Source organism: Gigantopelta aegis, chromosome 9 (genome assembly GCF_016097555.1).
Source record: "Gigantopelta aegis isolate Gae_Host chromosome 9, Gae_host_genome, whole genome shotgun sequence".
Classification (NCBI taxonomy): domain Eukaryota; kingdom Metazoa; phylum Mollusca; class Gastropoda; order Neomphalida; family Peltospiridae; genus Gigantopelta; species Gigantopelta aegis.
In genome coordinates this window covers 30,063,064-30,086,442 of record NC_054707.1, presented here as the reverse complement: position 1 = coordinate 30,086,442, position 23,379 = coordinate 30,063,064, and the positions used below count along the sequence as shown (strand labels likewise).

Below are 23,379 nucleotides of genomic sequence, written 5' to 3'. Positions count from 1 at the left end.
GGCTTCCCTGAAAATAAAAATACCTGCAGTCAGTGCTGTTCGAATAACACTAAAGCTGTTGTTTAGGTCGTGTGTCACCATTATATCATAGACATAATCATATGAACAGGGTTTCAGCTGCCAGTTACCAAATTTGTATTGAAACTGAATTTGGCAAGCATATACATGTATGACATGTCATATGTCATAATAAATTCACAATCGAGCTAATTCGCTATTAATATGTTACTAAGCCATTTTACTTTTACATTTTTTATTATTTATATATATATATACGAGTTATTCTCATAATCCACTACAATCTAAGGTGTAAAAAAGAAAGAAAAGAATATTCAATTGCAGATAAGAATGTTTTATTGCCAATTTGATAATCGTTATTTTAGTATTTGAGTACAACAAAATTAGACCTTAATCATTTATTTATTTTCTTGATTAAGTTATAAAAATACCATTCTTAAATAAAATGTCCTTCTTGCAACAAAATATTTATTTTATTTGTGATTGGATCCTAAAATTCCCAAACTAGTGGTATACCAATAGGCTATAGTAGGAACGTAAGACACTACATTACCATAAAGAACTCTGTTGTGAAGCACATATTGTTTCACAAACATTCCTGTATATTTCATGGTTTTCTGCGATTTTTGCAAGAAGAAAACAATAGACTTGAACAAATAGCATGTATGCATCATGTTTTTTTGTTTTTTAAATTACCAGTTAAAATTCTGCAGGGGCACTGTGCTGTATGAACTGCTTCAAGGGGGATAACAGTGGTTAGAAACATCAGTTTGTCACAATATAAGTTCTAGGTCATTGAAACTTGGTTTACAGTTGCACCTATCAGTGCATGTGAAGAGAGTTAAAAATTAATTAATTAATTTTTTAAAATTAAAATACTCTTGCCTTTAGCTGAACGTTAAAGTTTTGCATTTATAGTTGTTCCTTTGGTTGTTTATTACAATGTCAGTGCATGTGAACAGATTTGATTCCTGCTAAAGTCTTCTTAAGTACATGTATACATCAATTAAAAATGCAGAATTAAGTTAGTACATTATCCTATTAAAATAATGAAAAAGCAAAACATATTAACCTCCTAACATAAATGATATTTAGATGATTTAATATCTTGCTGATCAATAAATCTTGAACCACATAGGAAACAATAGTTTTGTAATAAACTTAGACATATATAAACAACTCTATTGCATCCTTGTAACAAAATTAGTTGGTTTCTTCCCTGTTTGTTATAAATATCAATCATTTGAAAATTAAAAAATTCTGTTATCCATGTGTAAATACAAAATATTTTGCAGATCCTTATATACATGTACCACAACTACAACACTGTCAATTTAAGAGAGGGTAGGTTTTGCCATAAAAACCGAAATATAAAACATTTTTCAAAATGTCAAAAATACAAAATGTCTAATCCATTTATAACAATGAAAATGAAATTACAGAAAACATAAGAATTATAATTCTTTTAAATAAGGCATCTTTTGAAATCATAATTGTAAGACTTGTATTAAATTAAAATTGTAAATAATTTATCATATACAAGCAGGGCCGTTCAACAATTATGTAATGAATATTTTGGATTTTTTGGTAACACCACCCTCCACTTTCCTTGTCATGTAATATAACTGATATTAGATTTTCTGTTTTATTCATGGTTTTTGGTTTGGTAATATATGCTAGATAGAACATCATGTTACAAAACAAAATAGCAATGACTGTCTTTAATTTTATTTTATACATGTAAATAAAAACACAACTGTTGACAAATGGTGCCTCGCCATAACTTTTTAAACTGCATCCCATGGTATTTCCTCTAGAGTGTTATGCAGTTGAACAGTCCCATATCTCCACAGTATCATTCCTAAAACAAACATGTCTGTCCTCGGATGAAATCACTCATTAAAAGCACAGATATTTTGAAAAGAAAACTCTAATTACAGATAATGAAGTGTTTCTTCTTAGGAATAAGTTTGAATTTCCACACCTTTCAAGAATTAATTAGATGATCATGAAAAGCATTGTAATTATTTTACATAGAGAAGACCCATTGTGGTTGTTACAAGAAGGACATACATGTAGATCAAACATACTCCTTTTGTTCTTACCAGCTAGCATATGACAATCTCAAAAAAGAAATGTCAATACTGAGCATTAAAAAATAATCAATATTTAAATGCAAAGTGACAGCAACAAACAACATATTTAAAGATTTAAATGTGTCACACTTAATGTGGGTTCTATATAACGTGAATTTGTAATAAATACCTTTGTAAAACATTAAGTTATACCTGTATGTATTAAACCATAAAGTATAAGTTTAGAAAAAGATTAAAATTAAAGTGTAAAATGTATAAAAAAACAAACAGGTTTTCCAGTTTTATTGGCCTGGTACAAGAATTATTTTGAGAATCACTCGTATATTTTCATTTTAACTAGTTCAAACTAGTTCAAACTAGTTTATGCAGGCCTCTGAAAATTTTGAGAGCAATAGTTTCATTCGCGCGCATAAGTATAGTTTTGCTTAACTCATTTTTCATTTGCACATTGGATTTATGTCATTATTTACATGGTCATGACGGGTTACGTGGGCAAAAAAGGTTGCGTAAAAACTAATTGGGATACCTGAATTTGGTTTTACATAACCCCTAAATTGTTTACACACATTTTCAATTCTTCGAGGCATGTTTATGTATTTTCAAATAAATTGATTTTTTTTATTTACATTTTCCTTTTTAAAATTTTAATTTTATGATTTCTGTCAGCTTTAACCCTGAAATGAAAATAGTGTTTTAAAACAATAAACTTGGAGGCTTACACCTACTGATTTAGTATTACTACTAACAGTAATTAAGTCAAAATTTGCTAATAGTTGTGTGGGGGTTTTGGGTTTTGTTCCTCTCAGGTAAGTGTTATTTTTTGGGTTTTTTTAGATTTAATTAAAAATTAAGAAAGTAAAGGAAATTATAATTTTGTTGCTTATTTTTAAAATGTACAAACTGTATATTTTTAATATAGTATATATTGCTAGTAGATATGCTTAAGTTGAGCACACTTAGCTGGAAGTGTCTTCCTAAAGAAAATAGCTTCTACATACATGTAGTATTCTGTCATACTTATGAGATTTTGACCCCAAACCCATTTTTTTTTGTTACAAATTAATACATGTTCTAGGACTAAAATTCTGTATTTTGGGTTTTATGTGGCATGTTAAAGGTACATGTAGGTTTTATGCAGGCATGAGTATGGCTTATACATGTAGAAAAACAACAGTATCTGCAGGCGGATGTACTTGGGATACTGTAGATTAATGCACCTTCTTTTATTTAGTATAAAAGACTTGTTAACTGTCTATTAACAGTTACAATATCAATTAAAATTATAGTTACATTCTATTAATAATGTTTAAGAATTTGGTAAACTGGCTGATACTTGGCACTCATGTGAGACATGAACTTGAGATTTTGCAATAAAATGCCAACATTACAGGTATGTTTCTTTATGATATTGATAATGAACATAAATGTTTTAAACATTTCTGAAGTATAGACCATAATGTCACAATTTGACATGTATGTATAATTGAGATTATTCATGTATCAGTATAAAACTTAGAAGCTAATGCTACACCTAATATTAATTAAAATATACAGTTTGTGCAGTTTTTTTTGTTTTGTTGAATATTCCAGTTGGCTTTTTAAGCTTTTAATTTTGTGGTTTTCCTTTTCTTTTTTAAAAAAGATTTTAAATTGATTTATTTACTTGTTATTTTACTTCTTCTTTTAACACCCTCCCTCCCACAAATACATTGCATAATTATTAGTGTATATCATTATTTTAGTGTGCCACAATTCATGACAGAAAACTGATTCAGTACACCTGTACAAATAATTGATGCGAGTCTAAATACTGTGAATAAACATTGTTTTAAATTCTTTCAGTCTATGCAAACAAACCTCATGAATACAAAAAATGTCAAATGTTCAATCTTCTGAATTTAAAATTACGTAAAACACATTCAGATAACACATTTCATATCTGCATAACCAGTGAATGAAACTTGTTTACATTTAGAGGCCTGATGATGTTGTTAACAATTATTTTTGGCAAACACATGTGGTGCAAAATAGCAATTACAAGTATATACATGTGTATCTTGGCCCCAATGTTAATTTGTTTATTTTCATTTCAATTCAACTTATTTTTGTGCTTATATCCAATTAAGGTTCAAGCACGCTGTCCTGGGCACACACCTCAGCTATCTGGGCTGTCTGTCCAGGACAGTGGGTTAGTTGTTAGTTGGTTAGAGGTTAGTGAGAGAGAAGAGGGTGTAGTGGCCTTACACCTACCCATTGAGCCCTTAAGAACTCACTCTGGGTGGGAGCCGGTACCGGGCTGCGAACCCTGTACCTACCAGCCTGTAGTCCGATGGCTTAACCACTGCGCCACCGAGGCCGGTTTAATTTGTTTATTAAATTATTTTATTGTAGTGTGATTTTTCAAAGACACATTTGCTTATCATTTCACTATCTAGTACATAACATGAGAACCATAATTCTTAGCTTTCTGTCCAATGGGGTCGGAATAAGTTTTAAGCATGGCAAACTTGGTTAACAACAATTGACACAGTTCAATTTTTTTTTTTTTTTATTGAATAAAAATTAATCTTTGCTTCTTAAATTTAATCAGGAAGCAAATGCTAGAAGTGAGTAGATCTAGAAAATGGTCTCAAAATATTTGGGTTTTTTTTTAGTGTAGACTCGAGTCATTAATAATGTCTTCAGACTTTAAAATCATGGCAGTGACAGACAAATATTAAAAGATTTGAGGCCAGGAATACTTTCAAAATATTTCCCTCTGCCTCAGTGTTTGACAACTATGTTAACTAACTCATGAAGCTAGTGTGTTTTCAAGACAGGCTAGTGACAAACACTAACCTATTATCCCAACTGACTAGTGTTTAAAATGAAAAAAGAAATAAATGTTGAATATTTTTAGCCGCCAATAATTTGTGATTCATAATACTTAATTTATAATGACATGTCACTATATACTGTCACCTGAACCAGAGTCCATTTGGTTCACAGAATAGTTAAGCTGACCATGGGCTTGTATAAATAGTTATATTTGGATATTTTTAGAAATGTAATATGTAATAATACATTTTTCTGTTTTGTTTTGTTTTGTTGCCTAAACAGCTGGCGAAACATTTGAACAATTGGTCCCGAAATGTCAATATTAATATTATTGTACTTGTATATATATGGGCCTTTGGCCTTGCATACAATAAAATAATTGAATTGAATTAAACCCTAAAATACCCTTTATTCTGCTCCATGACAGGTTTTAACAAAGGCTGTACTATGTACTATCCTATCTGTGGGATGGTGCATATAAAAGATCACTTACAGCTAATAGAAAAAGAGAGGTTATGAAGTGGCGACAGTGAGTTTTCTCTCTCAGTATCTGTGTGATCCGTAACCATATGTCCAATGCCATATAGCCGTAAATAAAATTTGTTGAGTGCGTTGTTAAATAAAACATTTCCTTCAAGGGACATTCCTGAGTTTGCTGCATTGCAAGATGTTTCCGACTAATGAAATATGTCTACGATTAAACTTACATATTAAATATATTTTCTTGTTTGGAATATCAGTGTCTGTATATTCAGTGTGTTTCTGGTCATATTAATATTTGTAAGGAGCCCAAACTGAATTTTGTCTTCAAATAATTTCGTACATAGGAAAAAAAATATTTTAGGAAATAAAATGAAATTTAACCTAATACAAATATTAGAACAATCAGAAACATGTTTAACAGCCACTAATAATTTATGTAGAAAAATATATTTGATATATATTTACAATCGTTAAAAAGTCTCTGTTAGTTGACAACATCTTAAAAATTGCAGCAAACTCGGGAATGTCCCTTTCAGGACCTCCTTCTTTATTCTAACTAATACAAAGTAAGCATAATGCAAGTGGTCACCAGTCTATTACATTTTCACAACCATATGATTATTATTTTTTTTTTTAAACCTACCCTGCATATTATTATAGATAAGTATAAATAATTTTTTATTTTAAATATATATAATATATGATAAAATAAAATATATGATAAATAGAATTTAAAATAAATAACTAAAATCAAATCATGACATTAATTTTAAGGTTTGATATTCATTTCAGTTTTTATTTGGTCAGAAATTTGGGCTAGCGGTTTAGCGTGGTGAGCGTAGTGGCTTTTTAATAAATTTATTTCACATCACAATGCAGGCATTGCAACATTCTCTGGTATCTGTCTAAGATTTTAAACTACAAGAATCTGTTTTAAAAGTATATAAGTTTTTTTTTGTTTTTTTTCTGTTTTGTTATCAGAATGTTTTGATAGTTTGGTGTTATGTTGTTGAGGTGGTGGTGTAGTAACAGGTTAATAATGTTTTTGTTTACCATAGTATATCCATAACATTTTATTTTTGTTTTTTACCCAAAAAAATTTGGGTTTTTGTTTGTTTTTTTAAAGAAAATTTTATATCGATATACTGTGCATAACTCTTTACAGCTGGTTTTCCATTAAAGATTTGTTCATACTTTATTATTTGTAATGATGCTTTGTTTTAGAACAGATAACTCTCCTGCTGTTTCCAAATGGAAAGGAGGCCTGCATTTCATAAATGGCTGTGGTTCCTTTAAATATGAAAAAAGCAATAATTAGATCAGTAGACTAGTAATAGATTCTTAAACCATTGTCATGTTTGAAAATCTGGACATAATGTAGATAACTAGAGTCTGCAGCTTTAACTATCAGACAGGGTAAAAATGTTTTCAGCTTTTCTGCTGTTAACTAAAACATTATTTACAGCTTTTTGTTTAAATTATCAAATCTTGCTAATCTAATGTGTTTTGAGTCATCCTGGTGCAATTGTACATTATGTGAAACAAAAAATGTATGTATCTTGAAAACTACATGTAGGGTCATTGGCCTTAATACATGTATGTTGTAAATCATGTTTCCGTGAGTAAGGCAGCTGCTGAAACAAAACTGGCCATGTTTTACAGCAAAATTAACTATGCATGTGCACAAAAAACTGCACTGAAATGCTTTGTGATGTTTATTGTAAGAAGTTTATTTTTCAGCATTTTGTTGCGGGACAGGTCTACCACAATGCTACCTGCACATTATGATTCCAGGCAAGCAGTCTGAAAAAGACTTGCACAGTGTTGTTTGAAAAACTTGCTCTTGTCAAGCACACATTATATATAAGAGTGGCCACATACCAGCATATTAATAATCATGCTTCATCTGCACATGCTTACACCACACTGACCAATAAATATACAGCATCTCTATCACTGAGAGCACATTAATAAGTTTTAATAATTAAATTTCTGTTACATTCATTGCCACATAACGTCATCCCATTGGTCCAGACGTAGCAACGGGAGTTTGTTCAATTCTCGATGAATGTAAAAATTACATTGTGGGGGAACAATCTGATAATGTCATTTTATATGGACAAGTTGTCTTAATGAAAGTTATTGTTTATGGACCAAAAATAATTCAAAATAAACTATGAAGTTTTAGTTTTATTATTAGCAAGTATGATTCAAATTTAATTATAAGTATTGTCTGTTATTTCTTTTACATTATTTCGTCTGGGTATAAACAAAAAAAAATCATCCGCAAACTTACGTGAGAACGGCTTTGCCAATTCACACAGTTTACGGATGATTGTTTTTGTTCATACCCCGATGAATGTAAAAGAAATAACAGACAATCCTTAAATATACACACTTATTACTACATGTATGTAAAATGACTGATTGACAGATTGTCCTGTGAAATATATGATTTGTAATAAACTCATGAAGTCTGCTCAGCCATGAAATTTCTTCTCTCTTCATATAGTGACACTAATATTCTAAACAAGAAAATGTATTTATTGTGCAATTTTAGTAATTAAAAAGTCTGTTGGTCTGAAACAAACATCTTTATAACAGCAAACTCTGGGTAATCTCCAAATGCAGTTTAATACGGTACATGATTCTTTTAAAGAATGGCTTTTATATTTCAGTTTGGTAAACTAGTGTTCAGCAAGTGAGGCTTTAAAGTGCACACTAAGATCATGATCATTCTAAAGTTTGATTTAAAAAAAAAAAAAATCTTTAATTTTGGTTTTAATTTTTATTGAGTGATAATTTTAAAACTGCACATCCTGTGCTCGAAAATATGATTTGAGTAAGGTAGAAATTTGTTAACAAATTTAATGGAAGCTTATTGTTTGAGACAATTGTAAGCTATTGGGGAAAACATTGTAATTATGTCATAAGCTTTTTAAGTGCAGTGGTGTTGTGGAATATGTTACAAAATGTTTCCAGAATCTTCCTATTTAAAAAAGCAACAAAACAATAGAATTGATTTATGTTTTAAATTTTCAGAACATAACATGTGGCTTTTTTATTTTAATTATTCAGCTTTTGTTACACAAAATAACCAAAAGGTTTAGTAAATGGACAGACATGTTTTGCATTGAATACATTATAAGGGTTTTATCTTTTTATTAAAAAGTTTTAAAAAGATTTTTCACTTCGTTTTTTTTTTACTCGTATTGAATGGCGAAATAAAAGTATTACTTTTCTAACGGTCACTTTATCAACTTTTGTGTCCATCTTCAGCATTGGTTTCACATTTACTGATTTAGGTCCATTTCCTCCAATAAATCTTAGACCAATGAATCTTGGTTTATAGTTACACCTGTTTATGTTCATCTCAATGCATGTTGAATGTTTTAATTTTTAAAGAAAATAGCTTGATAACAAGTTTTCACCTTTTTGTTTAAAGTTTATAATTTTAAAATTAAAAAAAGAAGTAAATTTATACAATCATGAATTTTATATTACAAATGATTCCTTTTATAAAATTATTATTATTATTATTTTTTTATGAATTGAGTTGGGTATCTATGAAGGAACTATATGTACATGTTGGGCCATTCAGTTATTTAATGTTGTAGGAAGGGGCTATCATGGGACACATTATGAAACAATTATGGGAGGGATGGAGTGTTTGGCATGAGTTGTGTAATGATTTATTAATTGTGTCCGGTTTAAGTTATAAAGTAAAATGCAACCATTCATTTTGTTTTGTTCTTTTAACAGATGATTTTCTATCTAATAATAGTAAAATTTATTAACCAAACCAAGGAAACAGAAATACAAACAGAAAAATCTTTGACATTATGAAAAAGAATTGGTGTGGGTGGTGGGCAGTACTGATGAATATTAGATGGGAAATCTTCATAGAATTACATGTGGGAAGGGTCGTGTATAAAAATACTAATTTTTTTGTTACATGATTGTTAACAAATTAGTTTATGGTAGGCAACGCATTTAGTACCAAAGAATTCATGTTGAAAAAGTAAATCTTTATTATTATTAAATAAAATGAACTTTGCTAAACAGTTGACATATGTGAATACAACAAATTTTTCTACATGTCCATCAAACAATGACAAAGTTATCCAGTCATCTTCGACATCTTTTGGAGTGTTAGCTTGGGAGGACGAATCTGGGATAAAAGGTTGATTATTTCCTACATTGTCTTGTGTCACCTTGGACATGGGCCCTTCATTTCACTTATCAAATCCGAAGTATTAGAACACTTTAGAATTGCCTTTCTTGCTAATTAAGATACATATACTACTCAAAAGAATTTAAGGGTAAAAAATTTATAACCAATAAGTTTTAGAGTGTATTAGATTGATGATGTAAATTACACCAAAAATTTAATTTATTGTTCCATATTTACAAAAAACCACAAATAAACGTCACTGTATACAAGAAAGTCACATGACATGCTGTCAAAGTTGAAGGTTGTCAAACATGGATTTTACACATTAGAACATTCGTTTAATAGTGTGTGAATCCACCCCTGGCGCGAATACACTCGACACATCGTTGCCTCATGCTGTTGATCAGACGTCTGAAGAACTCTTGGGGAATGGCCTGCCACTCTGCCATAAGAAGTTGACCCAGATCATGAAGGTTGGCCGGAGGGGCATGGTTATCCCGAACTCTCCTGCCTAATTCGTCCCAGGCGATCTCTATTGGGGCCAAGTCAGACGAATATGCTGGCCAATCCATCCTGGCGATACCTTGTTGTCTGAGAAAGTCCGTTACCACCCTGGCGCGGTGGGGTCTGGCATTGTCATCCTGCAGAACTGCCCCGCCGCCAATCTGCTGAAGGCCTGGGAGAACCAACGGCCGGATAATCTCATTCAGATAGCGGATTCCATTCAGATTTCCATCCACCATATAGAGGGGGTCCTGTGGTGGATAGAGATGCCACCCCACACCATGACGCTGCTACCACCGAACCGGTGACGTTGTCTAACGTTAATGTCAGCGAAGCGCTCCCCAGGACGTCTGTAGACACGAACCCGACCGTCATTGAACTGGAGACTAAACCTGGACTCATCAGTAAACATCACTCGACCCCACTGAACACGTTGCCACCACAGATGAAGCGTGCACCAGTGACGTCTGGCCGTTCTGTGACGTGGTAGGAGTGGTGGTCGAACAGCCTGGCGACGGCAGCGTAGATTATTGGCTCTCAGACGATTGCGTATGGTTTGATCAGACACTCGAGTTCCAGTCGCAGTCCGCAGATTGTCACGTAATCGGCGTGCAGTGGTTGTGCGTTGACGTAGAGCCATATTGGTGATGTAGCGGTCCTCTCTATTTGTAGTGCTTCGGGGTCTTCCCGAACGTGGATGATTTCGAACAGAATTCGTTGCTTGGTACCGTTGCCACAGTCGGCCAACGACACTCTGACTGACACCAAGTCTCAGAGCAACATTTCTTTGCGTATTGCCATCCTGAAGCCAAGCAATAGCCCTTCCTCGATCTTCGATAGTCAGTGACGCAAGCTCCAATTATACGGAAATTCAGCATTGAGAACATGGAATACACGCGCAAAGCGTGCAAATGAAGCGCTTTGTGAAAAAGCAAGTTATGGGCACTTAGCAGACCTTTCGCTTTCGCCCTAATTTACGTGCAAATGTAAGCATGTTTTCGCCATTAGAACTAGTCGACAGTGTCAATGACAGTGGATTTTAATTCATTTATGGGTTGCTTAGACCCACTTTCGTCAAAATGGAACAATACCATGCGTGACATTATGGTCTAGCTAATATAATTGACATTCAGAAAATAATGTCGAAAATATCGTCTGACCCTTAAATTCTTTTGAGTAGTATACATTGTGCATGTGTAAGGGTTACATGTTCCAATAGTGATTCTGTTATGCTTATGTGTTATCTGTTATGTGTAAAAACTTTAACCAACATCAGTTTTTATAATGGTTTTCTATTTCCTTATAAAATAAATCTTAAATTTTCAACCCCAAGGATCAAGTTCCACCACTTTTTTTTTTGTACACCGGTCTTTGACATGTATTATGGTATGGCATTGTCCGTTGGTAAACTCTCATTTCCATGGCATATCTTTCTTACTGATTTATATGGGATCACCAAACCTTGTATGCTAGTACAACTTGGAATGGCGGTGAAATGTATACCATAACTAGGTCACTGTGACCTACTTTTGAGATTTCTGCACATTAAAAGAAATCCTTATCTGGACTCTATCTTCCTTATCAATTCATATAGGATCATCAAACCATGTATGCATGTCACCATGACCTACTTTAATTGCACCTCTCATAAAATATATGAATTAATTGGTCAAATAGATAATGAATTGAGCAATACTTGACATATTTGATTAATTTAAACATGCTCGACTTTTGACAACTGATGTTCATTTTGGTTTTATTGTTTCTTTAGAATTTTTATACTAATTCAAAAAAAAAATAAAATATTTTCAGCGTATGAGGTTTACACCAAAAATGCTTATTCTACTTTGGAAAACTGTTGTACATTGTATATGAATTTTGGTGGTGTGAGAAATCAGTGTTAATATACCTAAGCAATGTATTGAAGGATTATTTATATTTTGCACAAATAACAACCCCACAAGTGGTTTTTGTTTGGTTTTTCATATTTAAAAAAAAGAAAAGTTTTATAGTTTATTTACTTAAACATTAATAAATGTTAGACATTCATTCATTCATTTATTCATACATTAATACATTATGGGATATAGCTCAGTGGTAGTGTTCTGAGGTGCGATGAGTCGGAGAATTGCTTTCAGTGCTCCATAACTAGTACATTAAAGGTCATGGTATGTACTGTTCTGGCTTTGGAAAAGAGCATTTAGATATCATCTTATGGTTTATTTTTAGGAGTAGCCTATGTGGAGGCAGCAGGTTTGTTTTGTTTTTTCTCTTATCGACTAAATGTAGAAATAACAATGTTAAACATTTACTTTCATTCCTTCATTTATTAATTAATTAAAATAAGCAATAATATTATTATTAACTGCTAAAAAAATTGTACATTAAAATAGATATTTTAATGTTTTCAGAGATATGGGGAATGCTGCTGCAGCCAAGAAGGGTGATCCTGCCGAGAGTGTGAAGGAATTCCTTGCCAAGGCTAAAGAGGAATTCCAGCAGAAATGGGAGAAACCAGGGCAAAACACAGCCTGCCTAGATGATTTTGATCGGATTAAAACGTTAGGAACCGGTTCATTTGGTCGAGTGATGCTAGTACAGCACAAGGGCAATAAACAGTATTATGCGATGAAAATTCTTGATAAACAGAAGGTAGTGAAGTTAAAGCAGGTCGAACATACACTGAGTGAGAAAAAGATTTTGCAAGCTATTGACTTTCCATTCTTTGTTAGCTTGGATTACTCCTTTAAGGATAACTCCAACTTGTACATGATTCTCGAGTTCGTTACTGGTGGAGAAATGTTCTCGCATCTACGAAGGATAGGCCGCTTCAGCGAACCCCATTCTCGGTTCTATGCAGCACAGATAGTTCTTGGATTTGAATATCTTCATTACCTGGATCTCGTTTACAGAGACTTGAAGCCAGAAAACATGCTGATTGATATCCAAGGCTATATCAAAGTGACTGATTTTGGCTTTGCCAAGAGAGTCAAAGGTCGAACATGGACACTCTGTGGTACACCTGAATACCTCGCTCCAGAGATTATTCTCAGCAAAGGATACAACAAAGCCGTTGATTGGTGGGCACTTGGGGTTCTAATATATGAAATGGCTGCGGGTTATCCACCATTCTTTGCAGACCAGCCAATACAGATCTATGAGAAGATTGTATCTGGAAAGGTTCGCTTCCCGTCTCACTTCAGCTCAGATCTGAAAGACCTGCTTCGCAACCTGCTGCAAGTGGATCTTACAAAGCGTTTTGGCAACTTGAAAAATGGTGTCAGTGATATAAAGAATCACAAATGGTTTTCTACTACAGATTGGATTGCTATCTACCAGAAAAAAGTCGAAGCACCATTTGTGCCGAAATCGAAAGGCCCAGGTGACACAAGCAACTTTGATGACTATGAAGAGGAACCATTGCGTATTTCATCAACAGAAAAATGTGCAAAAGAGTTTGCAGACTTTTGAAAAACTACCATTGTGCATTTGTCTTTTCTGTCGGTGTGCAGTGGTCTGACCACTCGGGTCTCGTTTTTGCATGGTTCTTCCTAACAACATAACTGACTGTACTTTCAGCTCAATACAAAGACAAGGTCCGAAACCCACATCAGTGGCAATAATTGCAATGAATCGTGCTTTAGAAGTTTCTGCCGTATGTTATTGAAGCACTAATTTTATGCTGACCTGAATTTTTTTTTTAAGTTGATGCTACAAAGTGTGATTAACTGTCATTGCTGTTGTCCGGCTTTGAAGGACATTTAACCTTCTCATATATGTAGTATTAGACTAGAACTAGTCAATGATCAAAATGTTGCAACAGTGCATGAATGAATTTTATTTTTCAGTCTACGAATGTATAAATATTTTCACTTTGATCATGAAAGTTATGATCAATATGTATTACAGAAATTTATTATGGTGAAAATATTTACTTTTTAAAAAATAAATTAATTTACTGCACTCTATCATCCTCTAAATCAATTTTAAGAAACACCTTTCAGTACATGTCTACATGTATGTTTCACTCATTTTTCTTTCATTTGAAAAATAATAATGGAGAAAAAATGATAATTTGTTTTATATGTATATATCAAACTATTAATATATTTGGATTTTCATTTGTTTAATTTTATGATTGTAGAGACTTAGTTGGACAAAGTGACTTGACACATATATCAGACTTTATTGCTGCACAAAGTTTAAATCAGTTTCTCTCAAGTTTGAGTTGAAAAATCAGTGTTGCTAATTGCCCAACTTCCCCAGAAATAAACTATGGTATCTTGCTTATGATAAAATTTAACAAAATGTGTAGTGGGAACCTGTACATGTAATGTATATTTGATGTATGGTAGTTTGTTTTTGTAATGTTTTGAAGCATTGTGCTTAAATGTCACCACTCTTCATTTGATTCAGAGGATATTCCACTACTTATTTCATATTACCTTCATTAAATGTAGGTGAAACGGGTTGCAAAGTTTGTAAAGGGTTTTTAGTTTAAAATACAAGTTCTTTTTCTTTTTTTTTCAGAATGTCAAATGTTTTTTAAAACATGCCTATTTATGTGAAATATGGGTTTTTAACATTAATTTATTATTATTGCCAAAATATTTTGTAACTTCATTATTATTTTCAGAATGGTCTAAAAATAACTGTTTGCATTAAATCATGTTTATGTGCATTCACATGTTTTTCAGTATAAACTAGACATTCTCATTTGGCCAAGCACTATCATTAATAAAAGCGACGATTTTTTGTTTCAGATATTGGCAGATGAAACAAATTTATCCTCCCACCCCAAGTTTATCATTAGTGTAACATAGTAATCTTACTAATAATGACATATTCTCCAGCCAGATTAATGGATATACCCAAGTTTTATGAATGAAAAAAAAAAAACAAAAAAAAAACAACAAAAAAACATATATATATATATATATATATATATATATCGCATGATTCGGTTTTGCTTATGAATTACAATTTATAATGGAATAAAAGTGTCAAATTGCAAAGTTTCATCCCATAGTTAAGATGTTTCTAACTATCAAAGTCGTTTAACTAAAATTATATGTTAAATGCAATTCTTTGTTTTCAATATCGGGGTCAAATATTTAGAGTGTTTCCAATCATCCTAATATTTGTAATAGCTTAAACTTCATTTTATTTTGTAATATATATTATTTCATACACATAACTTATTGGGAAGTAAAATCCAGTTGGGGCTACACACATAAGGATGATCAGAAACACATTGAATACACAGACACTGATATTCTAAAAAAGTATATTTATATTTAATTTTAGACATTAAAAGGACTATATTAATGGGGAATCATGTTACATTGGTAGCAAACTCTGTTTATATTTATTCAGTTGCATGATGCAATCTGGGTTTTGGGGGGGGGGGGGGGGGGTGGGGGGAGTTGTGTGTGGAAAATCATCCTCTACATTAATGTGCAGATAGCATAAGTATTGATAAATTGTGGTTCGAAATAAGCTAATAGTAATACAGTTAAGTAATCACAATTATGTGTTAAATATAGAAGTAAATAGTTGTGTTACAAATTCACATGCTGTATTCATGTTGTTGGTTATTGATTCTCTATTGTGATTGTGTCACATCTGGTCAGAGAGTTGAGTTGGTGGACCTAAAATAATAGAATGTGTATGAATAAACTACCTGTATGGAAGATAACCCAAGGTTTAAAATGGTCTTTGTCACATACATGAAGTGGATGTAAAATACAATCTATAAACCCTCCATTACTGCTTATATGTATATGTATATATATATATATATATATATGTATATATATATATATATATATATATATATATATATATATATATATATTCATGTTATTTTTTACGTGTAAATGGATTTTGAACTTCTTAAAAAATTAGTATTTGTGAAGTGTAAAACATTTGATGAATAATATGAAAGAAAAAAGCCATATTTATCACACATATGTATGAATTTGTAAGATGGCTTCTAGAACGGACTTCCACCAGTGTTAAAGTTCGGAAATTCAAAAATTGAATTTTGTTCTACTGTGTGCCCAGTATCTGGGATGAGTTTGTTACTATAACTGCTTCATTATTAATGTAATGTAATGTAATGTATATTTTAAAATTATCAGGCAATAAATTATGGGAAAAAGGCAATTCTTTTGCTTTTATCATGCTAGTAGAATTTATAGAAATAGCCTAATTCAGAAATGGCATTCTTAAATTTTTTATTATCATTTAATTGCTCAAATTAAATTTTAATTATGCACTTTTATTTGTGCATTAATTAAATAAGACCAATAAGTAAGAGTAATTGTACTTGTATCCGCAATTTTGTTTTTAAATTGATATGGGAGACAAATTCTTAAGTTCAAGTCCTGCATCTTATTAAAACAGGAATCAAAATATGATGTAACAGAATATTTTGTAAAATTTTTGACAGGTGTGTTTAACTTGGCACATTCAGTCGGTATCTATTAGCCAAGATCCTTTTTGACAATTTTTGGTATTGTTTTGGCACTCTTATGACGGTTATCCTTTACATTTTAAATATTGTTTCCTACCTGTAAACTACCACTTTCAACAGACATTTTTTTTCACCTCAGCACATGTGATGATCATGAAACAAGATCCCTTTGACTTAATTATTTTCTTTCTTTTCATTGTTTATTGCTTGTACAATTTTATTAGCCATTTTTTTATAATTGTTTTGTCAAAGTTGCACTATGCATCTGTTAATAATCAGTATCCTTGATCATGTACTTGTACGTAGTTCATCCCCATCTCTTGTTTACATCTTGCCCATTCATTGTCATGCACAATTTTTGCCAGCTTCCTTCAACTTTGATGAGTGTATGTCTAGAACGAAAGTCAGTGGTGACTCTGTTGTGATGCTTATGATTTTCAATAATGTCTCCATCTTTACTGTGTATTGCTTAGTGAAACAAATATATCTGCAATTTTTTGTGTGGATATTTTTCTGATGATATATAGAAAGAAACTGTCTTTGAGGACTGTTTGTCATATTTAGACATACAAAGTGTGGTAATTTCCTCATGTTCGAATTTGTATCTATGGTGTGTTTCTTGTGAATAATGTCTTCGTAATATTAGACCCTAATAATAATAATAATTGTGTTGATGATGCTGTATGACTCCACACAGTATATTGTTTATTTCATGTGCATTCTGAGACATATTTTGACCAGTCTTAAAAGTTTCTGATCATGAATATATTTGTGATTAATGATCCCTGGTGGTAATAGTAACATAACGTAATTTCTTGTCTTCAAATTTATTTGTTTTTATGTCTAGAATAAAAAATTCCTTTGTTACTTTACTGTTGTATGCATGGTCATATGTACATGTATGTATGTTAAGTAAAATGTGTGCCATTTACCGATTTAGATTTTGTTTTAAAATAAAATAAAAGTTATGATTTGACATAAATATCACGCTAGTGATAATCATACACTTAGATAGTAATCAATATCAAAGGAAAAAATTGTTTGCTACATGATTAAAAACATTTTCTAGACCCACCAATGTTTTCAGCCATATTTATTTAGTGGATCCCCCCCCCCCCCCACTCCAGTATAAAATAGATAACAAAAAGACTAAGAGTGGGTAAAGTTCAACAAACTGCTGTTTATAAGGTTGGCCTAAAGGTGGAAATGTAAAAGTATGGGTGTCAATGTGGGTAGAGAAGGTAAATTAAATATACTTAACAACATTTGACAGATGCTCCTCTGTGTATGTGTTTGCTTGTGGTATGTGGATGATTACCCATTATGAATAATGAAGTCATCATATTCAGTAATAAAATTGGCTTCACATTCTATTTCTGCATTATAATTATCCTATGCTTCCTTCAAGTTTAAATGATTGAGAATAAGTAATTTAAATATTCATTTAGACATCTTTCTTTGTTACTGATTACTTAAATATACTGTAATACAAATTGTTTCTTTAGAAAATGTTCATATTCATATATTTTGTGCATGTGTGTGTGTATGTGTATGTGTGTGTGTGTGTGTGTGTGTGTGTATTTGCATCAGTGTCTCATAAACGTTATTTGTACTACATTTTTGGAATTAAAAGAAAATGTATAGCAAAACGTGTACTTGAAATCTGAATGACAAAGATTTTATTGGACTGCTTTACTTTTGTTTGGATATTTTGGTTGGCTACAGTCCATTCCAAATTATCCTTCTTCCTCAGTACAAATTTATCCAAAGTTAATTATTTACTGAATTTATTTATTAATTTATACTGTCTGCCCCTCCTCTTAAACCCCCTCAAATCTTTGTTAAGTATACAAATAATGTGCAAGCCAGTTTTCAGTAGGTGTGGCAGTGAGCAGTATCTATTAACATATAAAAGTAGGTAGCTTTAACAACTGGAATGAAGTGTATTTATAATTACATGTTTTGCTAACATTCACTGGTCTTTCAGCTGCCATGTAAAATGCTGTTACATTATAGACAGAGAAACAAATTGTACTTGTTGTTGGTGTTAAATACACGTATTAGATGTGACAGAATAACATTGTTTTTGTTTGTATTTTAATACCAGTAGTCTTGCTGACATTTGGTGGACTACATATTTTTTTTATAAGATTGTACTGATTTGGAGTCTGAGCCAGTGGATGTGGTACACTGCATATATGTAGGTGGATTTTTGTTTCACTTCTTTTTTTGCAGGTTGGGGATCTGTGTGAAGTGGGGAGGCTTTTAAAAAGTGTTTAACTTTCTGTAAAACTACTATACTATTGCCTATATCACTTATCTTAATGTTACAAGGAATGCAACATTGTGAAATTTTCATTGCCTTGTACTGTCTTGTATATTATTTGATTAAAAAAAAAGTACATTGTACAGTTGGAAATTGTAAATGCCATGGTACCACTAGTGTAAAGTTGAATAGTGGTCATGGTAAGATTGGGATGGAATTTAGCTCAGTCAGTAGAGTGCTTGCGTGAGGTCATAGGATTGAACCTACTCTGTGGACCCTTTGGGTGTTTTCTTTCCCAACCAGTGCCTCATGACTGATATATCAAAGGCCGTGATATGTACTGTCCTGTTTCTGAGAAAGTGCATATTAAAGATACCCTTCTGTTAATAAAAAAAAAAAATGTAGCTGGTTTTCTCTGAAGACTGCATGTCAGAATTGCCTAATGTTTGACATCCAATAGCTGATGAGTAATTTATCAGTGTGCTCTAGTGATGTTATTAAAGCAAAATGAACTTTTAAATTTGGGCATTTGTTGCTTTATTTATTTGATCACCACTGAATATGCCAGTTGTAGAGATCTTTGATCCTGACTCCACGTTTCCTGTATGCAGTTTCCTGTACAAAATGCAGATTTGTGTGTTCAGTGGATTCTCCAACAAATTTTACTTAAAAGATACTGTTCTGAATTTGCTGCCATTGTATTCCAACTAACAACTAAAATTGTGCATTAAATAAATTTTCTTGTTTAATATTATTCATTTGTGTCTATTCTTGACCATTTAATGAATTTCTGATTATCATAACTGAGTAATCGCTCCTCAAAGTAAATTTTGTTTCCCAATAAAATTTCACGTGTGAAAAAATATATATTAGGAATTCTAATACAACTGGCATATAAGCCTTTTTTCCATTGGTTAATTTTTGTGATAAATCGGACGATATATGTATGCTGTCATGGGCAACCAGGATTTACCACGACAAAATTCCGAAATCATTTCCAATATGCTATCACTTAGCCTGATTTGTGGTGTTTTCGTTAGTATATTAATTCTGTGTCTTCAATTATGTTTAAATGTTGATATAATTAATTAAAAAATATATTACTAACTTCAGATGAAAATGTTCCCAAAACGACACAAGCAGCTTCATCAAAAATAATTGTATTACAATCTGAAGTATACCATTTTTGTTTAGAACATGCTTTTTGGAACAATAAAAATGAAGACAAGATAGAAATGACTATTGATTTTTTTTAAACACAATTTTAAACAACTAACTGCTTGCAACAAAAGTTAAAAAAAATTGATAAAAATAATATTTAACCTTTTGTAAATTAATATTATTTTATATGTTTATACAAAAATTAAGTGAAAATATGTTAGTAATAGTTATAAACTTGTAGACCTGTCCCATCAATGTGGTTTTTGTCCAAAATTAATCCAGATGATTTCCTTGAAATAATTCAATCTGAGGTTGAAACACCACTTCACAAATGTAAGTTCAATCATATCCATACATTTTGTGACTGAAATTAACAGCAAACAAAAATATATTTTTTAGTGTATCCTGTATTACAATAAATCGATGATAAAATACAGACTACAGTACTAATAAATTTGCCATTTGCTTTGCTCCTAAATCACATGATGTCAGAAAGAAAAAATGTAATGTAATAATATTACTTGCTACAAGTATTTATATTGTAAGTAAAGAGAATACATAATTAGGTTTTTAACATTTTTTAGATTTCTTTAATAAACAAAATAAAATTTCTTACAGATACTCATAATAGGTGTATTAGAATGGGGATAATATCAGTGTGTTTCATAAAGATTTATTGCCAAATATTTCAATTTTGGGACTCTACTTCGTCTTGTCCCAAAATCATTTTTTTTTTTATAAATCCTTGTAGTTAACAACGAAAGAGTGATATTATCCCCTAATTGAAATTAGGTTTGAGCTACTACAAACATTAGGCTGACCAGAAATGCACTGAATATACACACTGATACTGAAAACAAGAGTATTTAACTAGGAGATAACCAAATGGAGTTTTTAGACTGCGGGCTTATTGTCTATTTGATGCTCACGAAACTGAAATTAACCAGTCAAATTACAGAACATGGCATCAGTTAAAAAGGCAGTTTTTAACGGTACGTTGGCAGTGAAACAGCTTATGACTTAAAATAGTGTAGCTATGTACAAGTGATGGCAGAGAAAAATACACAGATTCTGATTGAAACAAAGGTTGCAAAAAAAGTTGAAAACCTATTATTGCCTGCTTTTCACTTTTCTGAAACATTTATAAACAGGTTTGTAGCACAGATTCTGATTGAAAGGTGCCCACTTAAAAGCACAGGGAAACACCTTGCACTGAAGTGACCTTGAGGATTCTCCCTTAAGTTTGCAAAAAGGTTGCTTTAGTTTCTTCCAAATGCTGAATATATCGGCACAGAACCTCTCAACATAGAGATGGTTCTGTAAATGCACTGCAAGCTTCGTTGAATTGCATACATGGAATGTGGGGCGTGCCATTTTAAAATCTATATTGAAGATTTTAATTTTTTTAAATAAAATAATTGAGATTTTGTCAACTTTTAAGTGATAATGTGAAGAACATGCAGTTCTGCTCTGTGCAGAATTTGCATAATGTAGATGTACCCAAAGTCTGGCTCACCTATTTTCTGTTGGTGGAATAAAAACAAATTATTTGCATGGTGCTTTATTGCATGAAATGTTTTGTTGATGTGAACATCATGTAAAACTAAATATGTATATGGGTACCACATACTTTATTTGGTATTGATTTATTTGTTAGTAAATATAAAATGAGTGTTAAATGTTTTGGGGTAGTTGTAAAATTGACATTGTTGGTATTTTTCTTTTCGTTTTTGCTTTACTCTAATTTTAATTTAAAGGGTTACATGTATGCTAATAAAACAGTCCTTTATTGTGTGGTTCCGATAATTGCTTATAAAATGTTTAAAACTCTGCACTTAAATGATACTTTTAATGCCATAAAAATGGCCTATATTATTTTTTGTATTTCAATTTGTATTTATTTTTTTTAAATATTATTTTTGGTCTTGTTTTGCAGCTTATGACTATCATCTACTGTTAATTGTGCCTTATGTGAATTCTTAGCTAACTTAACTACAGAACAATAAAAGAAACACAAATAAATTAATATTTTAATATATATACACATGTATATATATATTATATATTATATATATATATAATACGGTAACATTAATTCTGTAAATACACTGTCAAAATGGTTTACAAGACATTGATAGTTTTAAAACCTAATGGGATTCAAAATTAATTATTAAATAAAACTAAATTAATATTTGTCTGTCTTTGTTACTCAGTATATTGATGGTATTAAAACAGGAACTTTGTTTTTGCTTATTAAATATTATTTCTTGTAACTGATAAATCTAGCCTTGAAATAAGATGGCTTGTGGGTGATGAAATTATTGATCCCAAGATTTTTGCTTCAAATGGCAGATGTTACGATCAGTCATTAGCTGTTGATTAAATAGATCGTAAAATTCCATTCATGTAATCAATTAGTTTGATTTCCTTGCTTTTTTAGAGCTTAACCTCAATTTCAGGAGGGACCGGCCTCGGTGGCGTCGTGGCAGGCCATCGGTCTACAGGCTGGTAGGTACTGGGTTCGGATCCCAGTCGAGGCATGGGATTTTTAATCCAGATACCGACTCCAAACCCTGAGTGAGTGCTCCGCAAGGATCAATGGGTAGGTGTAAACCACTTGCACCGACCAGTGATCCATAACTGGTTAACAAAGGCCATGGTTTGTGCTATCCTGCCTGTGGGAAGTGCAAATAAAAGATCCCTTGCTGCTAATCGGAAGAGTAGCTCATGTAGTGGCGACAGCGGGTTTCCTCTTAGAATCTGTGTGGTCCTTAACCATATGTCTGACGCCATATAACCGTAAATAAAATGTGTTGAGTGCGTCGTTAAAATAAAACATTTCTTTCTTTCTTTCAATTTCAGGAAAAGAAAAAAAATTCTGATATTGAATAAATAAAAAGCTTTACTGGAAAGAGAGTCCTGGGAGGATGGGGGTGTCCCACCATAACTGGCACGTTATCGGAACCACACAGTTTTTAAATTATATTTTTTAATATAAATATGCTTGCATCTATTTAACGTATTTTGCATTCGTTCTAAATTATTTTTGACTAATTCCATCAAATGTTAACATTTTACCAATAGTAAATATTTACATTTTTAGATATTTAATCTATTTTCTGGGCTAATTTTTAAATTTAAAGTTTTGAAACGTACTGAAATTTAACCTTGTAAGCTCTGTTACTGGTAGAAAATCATTTTAATTTATACATAATGTTTTTGTTTTTTGGTGGGGGTCTTTAAAATAATTTTGTATACCAACATGTTATTTTCCACAAGATATTTTTGTTTCTTTGGTGTACATAGAGAAACATGCCCCATAATGTGTGGCAACTAGTCGCAATAAATATGGGTAATGTAACCAATTGTGTGTTGTATTTAT

General features: G+C 31.7%; 1 protein-coding gene across 2 annotated transcripts in view; it reads left to right on the top strand.

Annotated features, from left to right (window-relative positions):
* LOC121382109 (cAMP-dependent protein kinase catalytic subunit alpha) overlaps nucleotides 1-20,068 on the top strand; it is a 40,687-nt gene extending 20,619 nt beyond the window's left edge. For both annotated transcript variants that reach the window (XM_041511609.1, XM_041511608.1), the window contains one exon: nucleotides 12,504-20,068. In XM_041511609.1, the coding sequence (XP_041367543.1) occupies nucleotides 12,508-13,563 (1,056 nt within the window). In that variant the 5' untranslated portion in view covers nucleotides 12,504-12,507 and the 3' untranslated portion in view covers nucleotides 13,564-20,068. The remainder of the gene's footprint in view (nucleotides 1-12,503) is intronic.
* The last annotated feature ends 3,311 nt before the right edge of the window (nucleotides 20,069-23,379 follow it).